At 43.6% G+C, this 9,530-nt stretch overlaps 2 protein-coding genes across 4 annotated transcripts; one reads left to right on the top strand and one right to left on the bottom strand.

The window, feature by feature from the left end:
* The first annotated feature begins 1,235 nt into the window (after positions 1-1,235).
* Positions 1,236-2,643, top strand: TfIIEbeta (transcription factor IIEbeta). The gene is made up of 4 exons (XM_017899516.1): positions 1,236-1,391; positions 1,631-1,895; positions 1,958-2,167; positions 2,252-2,643. The coding sequence occupies exons 1-4, from the start codon at positions 1,330-1,332 to the stop codon at positions 2,570-2,572; spliced, it is 858 nt and encodes a 285-aa protein (XP_017755005.1). The 5' UTR covers positions 1,236-1,329; the 3' UTR covers positions 2,573-2,643.
* A 672-nt stretch (positions 2,644-3,315) lies between these two features.
* LOC108547140 (ras-related and estrogen-regulated growth inhibitor) lies at positions 3,316-8,872 on the bottom strand. Of its 3 annotated transcripts, none has more exons than XM_017899527.1 (6): positions 8,029-8,870; positions 6,771-6,884; positions 4,608-4,664; positions 3,946-4,019; positions 3,563-3,829; positions 3,316-3,471 (listed from the first exon to the last, which is right to left on the bottom strand). In XM_017899527.1, coding segments are annotated over exons 1-6 (669 nt in total). In that variant the 5' UTR covers positions 8,030-8,870. The 3 variants fall into 3 exon arrangements, with proteins under 3 accessions (XP_017755016.1, XP_017755017.1, XP_017755018.1); XM_017899528.1 differs by having other exon boundaries at positions 8,033-8,868; XM_017899529.1 differs by lacking the exon at positions 4,608-4,664 and having other exon boundaries at positions 8,029-8,872.
* Positions 8,873-9,530: the final 658 nt, after the last annotated feature.

Here is a 9,530-nt window from a genome sequence, read left to right as displayed (position 1 = left end):
ACGCGACGAATCTACGCAGGTCGATGTTTTCGTTACGCCCCTGTACTTCGCGACGCTGATGTTTGCAGTTTGGCATTCCACTATAGACTACGGTTCTGATTTCTTTTATTACAACTGCGAACGTTTACATCACGCTAAATAGCAATAACTCTTGGCAGAGATATTGTTTATTTCGTAAATTCAAATCGAATATAAATTTTCATGAACGTTGTATAATGTTCGTAATTTACGTGCATTCCGAACGACGGTAATGGCGGACAGATTGGCGCGAAAATTCTTTACGTATATTACGCATAGACACTAGTATGACAAGCGGTCGATATTATACAATACTTTGATATTATACGAATTTCCAATTTAGGAAAAAGAGTAATTTTTCTCCAAATTGGAAATTTGTATAATATCGAAGTATAGAAATTCGAATATGAAGCGTGGAAATAGAACGATAGTGCGTACGTGACAAAGTGACGCAATGTACAATGTACAAAGTCAATGTACGTAATACGTATTGTACGTAATATACGTAAAAAGAAAGATAGTATCGTATGTACCTTTTGCAACAAGAACAATATGCCCTCTTCGTTCCTTCCTTTTAGACTCACAGAAGAAACTGCTCTTAAGACCGTAGTTGCTCTGCCCTTTTCGCGTGACGTTCGTAAAATACGATGTAAAGGAAGCCGGCTGTGTCGCTTGCAATATGTCACAATTGTTGCGTCGTAGAAACACGTTCGAGAACTACGGTTACTTTCTAGCGTATAAAACGTTCGCAATTGTACGAAATCATAAAATACCGATTCACTGCGACGATCGATATCAAATTTGAAATACGAATTTCAAGTAATTCACGCTTTGACTTTCACAAGGGTCAAATGGTGACGAATACGACGAGAGATTCTACGTGGTATTTGGAAATCAAGAATAAATATCGTATTTGTAGATATAAATTTGTCGCGATACAAAAATATTCTTATACACTTGGAATTACACCTATTTTTCCGATATTACGAATCACCTGTTTGCGATTTACGAATATATTCGCACATTTTTTACACTTTTCGTACACCACGCACGTTTCACCGTATCGTCCGACTTTATTCGTGCTACCGTACTTCGATATTTCAACTATCGAAGCGATTTGAAATTTTACAGTATATTGAAACTACGCGCATGCGCGTTACTGTTTCGAGTCGCTAGACGCACGAAGCGAATGAGAACCTCTGATTGGTGGACGATTCTTTGGGCGGCTAGAATGTGGCAAAAGTGACAGTTCGTAAGGAAATTCGGAATAAAGGGATCTTGATATTTGTGTAATTGAAACTTTATAACACAATGGATCCAGCATTGCTTAGAGAGCGAGAGCTCTTTAAAAAAAAAGCTCTTTCCACACCAACGTGAGTATTACATAAAAAATCCTCTTCCTAACCTCCACTCTTACAAAAAGTATACGTTACGTTTCGAGCATATATCAGGTTTGAGATATTCCGAAAATTAATTTTATTATAATATTTACGCTGTAATTCAAATATACGAGTTGCTGGATTCGAATTACACGAATATGTACAAATTTTGTACTTCATAACCTAGACGCTGTGCAACGCAATATTGTAAGTGACCAATCTTATTTTTATAGGGTAGAGAAAAAAAGAAAGGAACAAGAAAAAGATGTCTCACGAGATGAGCCGCTCAAGAAAAAACCGAAACCATCCTCCGTATCTAGTGGTCCAAAACTGGATATGGTTAATTATAAAACCATGTCTGGTAGTACGCAATATAAATTTGGTGTCTTAGCTAAAATTGTAAAGCACATGAAAGCGAGGCATCAAGATGGAGACGATCATCCTTTATCTTTAGAAGAAATTTTAGATGAAACAAATCAATTGGACGTTGGCTCCAAGGTAAGCTCGTTATACGAATGATGCTATGATAGCGTAAAAACATAAAATTGATTGTGTATTAGGTAAAACAGTGGCTTCAAGGGGAAGCTCTTCTTAAAAATCCAAAGATAGAAGTAACCTCGGATGGTAGATTTGTATTCAAAGCTATGTATAAAATTAAAGATAAGAAATCTCTGTTAAGATTATTAAAGCAACAAGACCTAAAAGGTCTTGGTGGAATACTATTAGAAGATATACAAGAAAGCCTGCCACACTGTGATAAACATTTAAAGGCAAGTAGAACCACGATGGTACCAATACTATCGATGTAGTACACAGTTTTAGGCAGCAATTTTAATAGAAACCTAAAATTTTAGAGTTTACAAAATGAAATATTATTTATAACAAGACCCTTGGATAAGAAAAAGATTGTATTTTATAACGATAAAACAGCACAATTCCCTATAGACGATGAATTCCAAAAGTTATGGAGAGCTGTTGCAGTTGATGCAATGGATGATCAAAAAATCGACGAATATTTAGAAAAACAAGGAATACGATCTATGCAAGATCATGGTCCCAAAAAACCAGCTCCGATGAAAAGAAAGAAACCTATTAGTAAGAGGAAACAGTTCAAAAAGCCAAGAGATAACGAACATTTAGCAGATGTTCTAGAAACATATGACGATACGAAATAAGTATTCCTGGAATTTTGTAAATAAAACGAATCTATGACTTAAGTGTTAAAAGAGAAATAAGAATTTTATTACCACAACATAATGAACTTTATTACATAAGGAAAGTCGTCTATTTTCAAGTTAAGGTTTTAGTGTTACATATCACAGTGATATAATAAATAAGTAAAATATTTATTGTCATAATTTCATTGTAAGTACAAAATAAATATAGATCGATTATTACAAGTTTCCATATCTATCTAAACTATGCTCACATAAGTTACACATTTGTAAACAGCCTTGGAAAATGAGAAAGTCGGATAATTTGTATATACTATAACAATGTAGAACTTTAGAAATTTGGATTTAAACATTTATATCTCGTATGAAATTTTTACATACGTCAATCGGTATTAAAATTATAAATTCTTCCATTAAAAAACACGAACGTATATTAAAAAACCGTTTGCTTACGTTGTTATAATATGAAACTTCTAAAATATACGTATTATGTACGATTTACATAGTACTATCATAGAAATCAGAAAACGTTACACGATGTTACATAAATCTTTGGTACTAAAACTTTCGATAACAGATACACATATACGGATAAGCTATGTCTCGTTCAATTTTAATCTGTAAGATTATATTATAAATTCCCTTAAAAACGATTCTTTTATAAAATTTATGTATATAAATTTTATAAAACAATATTTATATATATATATATAGTATAAGTAAATTAAACGATTACATGTATATTAATCTTTTGGAAGCGCAGAGTCACTTTTACCTCGTGAATAAGCACGGGTCGCTTTGCTACCAAGCATTCTGTCCAACAAAGATTGTTTATTCCTCCTCCTAGCTGCCAAAACTTCTCGACACAATTCGTGGAAGGATTCAGCGACTTGTGTAACCTAGGGAAACGTGGGATATCTTTGCGTTAAAATCACGAATCTTTTCCACGCGAAATTATACTTTTAAACAGTGAGAAAATTAGAAACGTACCTGTTCCGCGGCAGACACTTCACTGAACCAACATTCAAAGTCCTTCGCGAGTATCTCTCCCTCCTCGGTGCTAACTTGCCTCAAGTGAACCATGTCGGCTTTGTTTCCGACCAAAGCGAGAGGCATCGTTGCTTCGGGATCAACCACCGCGAGCGTTTCCTTTGCCTTCCTCACGAAATTGAAGGAACCCCTGTCGGTTATCGAATAGACTAAAAGTAATCCATCCGCCCATTGCACAGTTTCCGTGGAGGGTAATTCGTCTTCGCTCTGTAACGTCGTTAGGGGCAGAAAGGGAAAGACAGAAGAAAATGCACGCTTTTACATTCGTTTACGAAAACATCTCGTTGGATAGAGATCCATCGGATCGTCGATAAAAGTATTACCTTCGGGCAGGTGTCCAAAATTTCGAAAAGTATAGGCTCACCGTCCACCAATACCTCGTGCTTGTATCTGTTCTCTAAAAGAAAAAAAGAGAAAAAAAAATAAGAAAGGAAGAAAGAAAGAAAGAAAGAAAGAAGAAAACAAGCTCGAAGGCCAAAGCTTTTTTAATGCGAACAATAACTCAAGTCGGCGCGTGCAAAACGATTCGACGACCAGCATCCTGGACGCGGCGCGGAAAAATTATGTAATAAATTTTCACCGCGAGAACACGCGTTGCAACAGAGAGATCAGGTAGCCGTCGTGGCTGTTAAGTAGATCTTTCCAGTCCAGTCTAGTTTTAGATCCCGGACGGAGCACGTGCTCGAAAGGAAGCCGCTTGTTCCTTCTGTCTGCGTCTCTGTATTTGTACAAAACAAGAAGTTTTGTTCGAGTATCAACCTCGCATTAGTACCAGTCCTGTCTAGTGTCAAATTCGTCTTCGATAAATTTAGATCTGAGTATACACGGCTCCTGAGGTGCCGCTAGCAGTTGCTGGCAATTTTTCAAAAAAAATGCGTCATTCTATTGTCCGCTCTATTCACATTTCATCGTAATTTACACCGCGTCGAGAAGCCGCATCTCGTCGCTAACAGGCCGCGCACTTGTAAATCGAGATGCTCCTTACCTGACTGGTGATCATATTCCCCGATGTATCTTCTCGTTAGAAATCTTACTGTCAACGCTGGAATTTAAGAAAAACCCGGGTCGTTGAAAATTTCTCGGTCCAGCTAACAGAGACCATCGTGAATCGCGAATCGCTTCATCCAACCAAACGTTTCGCCCTCTCGTAAAGAACGAGACGCGCTCTCGATTCCGCTTCCGATCGGTATCGATACGATTATTCCGTATACCACCGTATTCGTCTGCCTCGGTAAACGTGCGTGTATACGAGCGTGACAAGTATTAGATCGTGCATTCGTCGATACAAATTCCACACACACGTGTGTTAGAAAGTTATCAACCTACATTTTCTTAGCGTCGCTTGTCCCAATTCCGTCCTTTCTTCGTGTAGGTATCCGAACGGAATAATTCGCGGCGCGAACCGCTGGCAAGGGAGAAATAATTCGTTTTGCGAAAGAAGAACGCGTGGCGGCGTGGTTTGGTTATCGATTTGGCGTGTTTGGTTTACGAGAAATGGAGGCGACCGAGTTGGAGCCTCCGGTTCATTCGACTTCTGCTGCCTCTTCGATCGGGCAAAATCAATTTCCACCTGATATCGTGGAAACGTACGCGATCTTGCTCGATACGATATACGCGTTCCGACGTATCGCGATCGAATCGAGAGAAACGAGAGCTACAGCCTAGTGACCCGCTTCGAGGTACACCGCACTATTTTTACCTCGAACTCGAACCTGCCACGCGGCGCCACAAAACCTTGCACGAGCGTTAAACGTCACCATGGTGTGTTTCGTCTTAAATTCAATGAAAAGTGACCTGCTTTATATGCGTGGCGAACAAGTTTCTTTCGAACGAACTCGAGACAATGCATGGAATCGGGGTCGGTTAACCGGCAACAGAAAATTCAAAGAGACTTTCGGATGCGGGAATTTTCGAAGAAAGCATAAGGGGCTTTTATCCGCGAGGCTGAAACATTGATTCGCGAAACCGAAACGCGTTGATTTTCCACGCGAAACTCTCGACTTTGCGCGAGGTAGCTAAAATTGTAAACCGACCGCAGAGTGCCTTTCCTAAACGCTCGCAGCGGGTTCTGCGGTGTGCTTTATTTCATGATTGACAGGACCATCTGAACATTTCGTGGAAAACGAATTTATCGACGATCCGTGTATTTACGTTCGAATCCTTAGAGCAACATCATTTGGACGCTTTCCCTCGCGTGGATCATTAAAAGTTCGTTGGTTTTCGTGCCAGTTTTCTGCACGGATCAGCTCGGCTACTCGGATCGCCTTTATTCCCTTTCTTTCAACCAACCGGGCAATTATTTGGCGAGTTAAAAATACGTTCGATGGAAAGCACAGAGCGTAAGGGGAAACGGTATCATCGTTGCTTCGGGATACGCGAATCGAGCGTCTCTTATTTTTCTTAACCGTGAAAAATTCACGGAGACGTCTAATCGTTTATAAAACGCGATCCAAGGAAATTTTGAAATAAAATTTTATAAATAGTACGGGAACGTTTTGCGGTCGGTGTGAAACACAGTTGCTGGGGCCCAACCAATTATGTATTCACCTATGCCTTACACGTGCCATTACCAAAAATACACGCGGTTGGCTCCTCTCAGGGTCCCAACCGCGTCTATCGTACACACACCTATCGCGTGGACACATACGACGCGTGCACCCGAATTAATCGTACTTCAAATTTTTCCCAATGCGATCGTTCTCGAGCGAATATTCCTTCTCGGCGAAGAAAAATTTGCAGGATACATGAACGCGACGATGGTAAATCGTAACGACTCGTTAGTTTCGACTTCCATACGGTCGATTCGATCTACACGCGCTTTCTAACCGTGCGTGCACACGGCGTTGTACGCGGGGATTACGGTTAATGTCACGCTCGTTACCGTCGCAAAGAAATTAAGCGTTATTACGCGTTAGCGAGCTCGCGTTGAAAGCGAGTCGAGTGAAAATGCGAGGAAAGCGGTCGCGTTGTAACGCGCCGGCGGACGAAAACAAAGTAACAACTGGAAAAGTAAAAGCTGACTTTACATAACTATCCCGGCGAAACGTGGCGTCGATCGAAACGTTCGTTAGCACCGAAGTCAAAGACGATTCGCGATGGACGCTTTCGAAAGAAATGGAGGAAAATTCGCGACAAGTCGTATACCCACCGCTTTTGCCGACTCCCGGCGCTCCGATCACGGCCACCTTTACCTCGCATAGCGAACTCTTCTTCCTCCGAATACCTCTAATCGCGTTCGACGTCATACTCCGCGCATTTGTCACTGCACAAAGTGTAACAAAAGCATGTAGCGCGGGGTTGGATGAACAGGAGCGTGGCGAACGGCAGGAAACACGGGGCTGCGCGCGGTTTCCGTGACGCGAGGTTCGCGTACGACGACCACGACCACGACCGACGAAAATTTGTCACGATTACATCTTTCCTTGGCTGCCTTCCACGAGCGTCGATAACACCGGCGAATTTCGCGCGAGACAGGGAAACCGGTGTCCGATGACCGCGTCTGCGAAGGAAAACGCGTGGAAAATCGGTTGCAGACTGGAGAACTCGCGATACCGATTACGCGGTGAACTGTATCGGCCAGCGAACTACGATCGAAAATTCATTCGCGAAGTTGGAAAAGACGCGAGAGTCTGGGACGAAATAGCTGATGTGCTCTCGTTTACCCGTCACTAATCTGTACATTCCGATCTTAAGACAGCGGTGGACGTTCTCGGATATCGTACACGCGGTTCCATTTACCGGGTGTCCCGTGTCTGCCTGATCGGAATCAAAACGGGACCATCTGCGACGATAGGCCGAGGCATTCGCCTCGTGTTCCCCTTCGAACGAAAGTTTAAATACGCCATACTCTGGTGTCCCGTCGGCGCCGGGTGAAAGGGGCGAAAGGGGCGAAAGGGGAATGGAAGAACGGCGAAGCGTCGCGGAGAAAGAGCGGGAACGGAGGTGCGTGTGCGGGCACGGCGTCGGGACAGAGAAGGGAAGACTGTGATGGGTACATTAATAGAACAGTTCGCACATGTCCCGTGGAATTCGAGGAATTTACTCCGGCGTCTAACAATGTACCATCGCGGCACGTAAGTCGCGTTACGGGTGAACCGGTCCGATAGATCGGACATGACCGTGTTTTCCTCCCGGACCACCTAAACGCTCGATATGTACGACATTCCTCTTCATCCGCGATTCAACCTCGTCGATACTCTCGCGCGCGTACGTTCCGTCTTATAAATATTCCTCCGTGTCTCTTCTCTTTTTCTTTCTTCCCCCCCGATATAAATTACGACGCGAGCTGGGAAAAGTAGTGGAACGCGAAAAATGGGGAAAGTTATTAGTAGAGCTTGTTCCACGCGTGCTCCGACAACTTCGACTATTAAAAACCCCGCGTTATTTTTATTTCGTCGCATACTTACTTACCAGTCGCCTAGAACACACCGATGTACCGTTCCTTCGGCGTTCCTCGCCGCACTTTCTATCAACTCGCGCGATAGCCGGGCATCGTGTACCCTCTCGGCTGTTGTTTTAAACGAAAGGGAAAAAGAGCGAGCGTGCACGTGAACTCGCGGCGATACTTTGCTCCCTACTATCGAGGCTGCGAGTTCCCTTTTCGAAGACGGTGTTGCGAAGGGAGAAGAGAGCTAATCGCGCGAAACAGGGCGGAATGGGTCGATATCGGAAATCCACGCGTTCCTCGAAACGGTGAAAACCGTAACCGGGTTCGAGCGATCGAACGAGCCCAGGTGCGTATCGGCAGGTAGCGTCACGTGCTTCCTGGCAATTTCGCGGTTCCGTTGCGTGATCCGACGCGCGTCTTGGTCTCCGCACGACTGTCTCTCCCCATTCTCTTTTGGCGGCTCCGTGAGTCGGGCCTCCTTTATTGCTCTTCGGCCACGTATATACGCGCGATATCCACTTCCGGCTGCGGAGCGCGCACCAACGAGAAGGTCGCGTTTCGAAAACTCCATTCGCTTCCTGTGCGTTCGCCGACTCGCCTCTGCGCTCCCCGAAGTCGCGGTATCGCGGTGTAAACTTTTAGCGCCATGCTCGACCTCGTGAAACCAATCGACGTTTCGCGGAACGCTTTCGCGGTCGGCAAACACTTCCGGATGCGTCGTTGCAATGCACCGCGAATCTGTTTGGTAAATTATCGAATTCGCGGAACGAGATAGTTCGTTCGCTCGTTATTGCCAGCGCGCTTCCACATTTATATCGCCTGTTCCCATTTACACGAGTAAACGAACGAGGAAACGAGTTTTCTTATTTATTCCGTTGCACGGATGGATAAACGGTTCGCCGAGTTGCTTCGTAAAAGCAACGATCGTTACGGTTTCGACCAAGCTGCGAATATATTCGATGCGGTAGGTCTTCGGTTTTGCCGACAGTAAAACCGTTCGCCAAGCCAGGTTGGTTGTCCTTGGCTAGCGGAGCCACCCGTCGGTTATCCCTTGGCTCTCTTCCTTTCCGACCTCGCCAAGCTTTGCAGCCGCTCTTCTCGACGCTTCCGGACAACCGCCGAAGATCCAATTTACCGCTCGTACCAGCGCTGGTTTCAGTCGATCTGGTTCCAATAGTTTTCAGTCGAGCAATTTTATCTAATTTTTTTTTTTTTTTTTTTTTCTTGCGATGTATAGTTTGGAATATATGTCATATGTATCCTCGAACGTACTTTGCAAGATAGGTTCGTTACGAAGGTCGAGATAGTAATCCAAGAGCGATTCGTCGGATTCTCTTGGGAACAAGGATCTCTCTCTTTCAGGCTCCTCGTCGAGATCGCGATTCCTAACGCGTCTTCGCCCTCCGTGCAGAGAATTTTCGTCATCGGCTTCACCTCCTCGATCAGTGAAGTAAGAAACGTCGTTGCAAGGAAAATCTGTCCGCGAGTCGTGGTTCCTTAGATTTTTCAAGAGGATTTTCG

The sequence above is a fragment of the Eufriesea mexicana genome, unplaced genomic scaffold, assembly GCF_001483705.2.
Source record: "Eufriesea mexicana isolate 0111107269 unplaced genomic scaffold, ASM148370v2 scaffold944, whole genome shotgun sequence".
NCBI classification, from domain to species: domain Eukaryota; kingdom Metazoa; phylum Arthropoda; class Insecta; order Hymenoptera; family Apidae; genus Eufriesea; species Eufriesea mexicana.
This window is presented reverse-complemented; position numbering and strand designations above follow the sequence as displayed.

Coding starts and splice junctions, on each gene's coding strand:
- TfIIEbeta (XM_017899516.1), top strand. CDS start 1,330: ATGGATCCAGCATTGCTTAGAGAGCGAGAGCTCTTTAAAAAAAAAGCT. Junction 1,392..1,630: donor AAAGCTCTTTCCACACCAAC/GTGAGTATTACA, acceptor TTATTTTTATAG/GGTAGAGAAAAAAAGAAAGG. Junction 1,896..1,957: donor AATTGGACGTTGGCTCCAAG/GTAAGCTCGTTA, acceptor ATTGTGTATTAG/GTAAAACAGTGGCTTCAAGG.
- LOC108547140 (XM_017899527.1), bottom strand. Junction 4,665..6,770: donor GCCGGGAGTCGGCAAAAGCG/GTGGGTATACGA, acceptor CTTAAATTCCAG/CGTTGACAGTAAGATTTCTA. Junction 3,830..3,945: donor TTTTGGACACCTGCCCGAAG/GTAATACTTTTA, acceptor ACGACGTTACAG/AGCGAAGACGAATTACCCTC.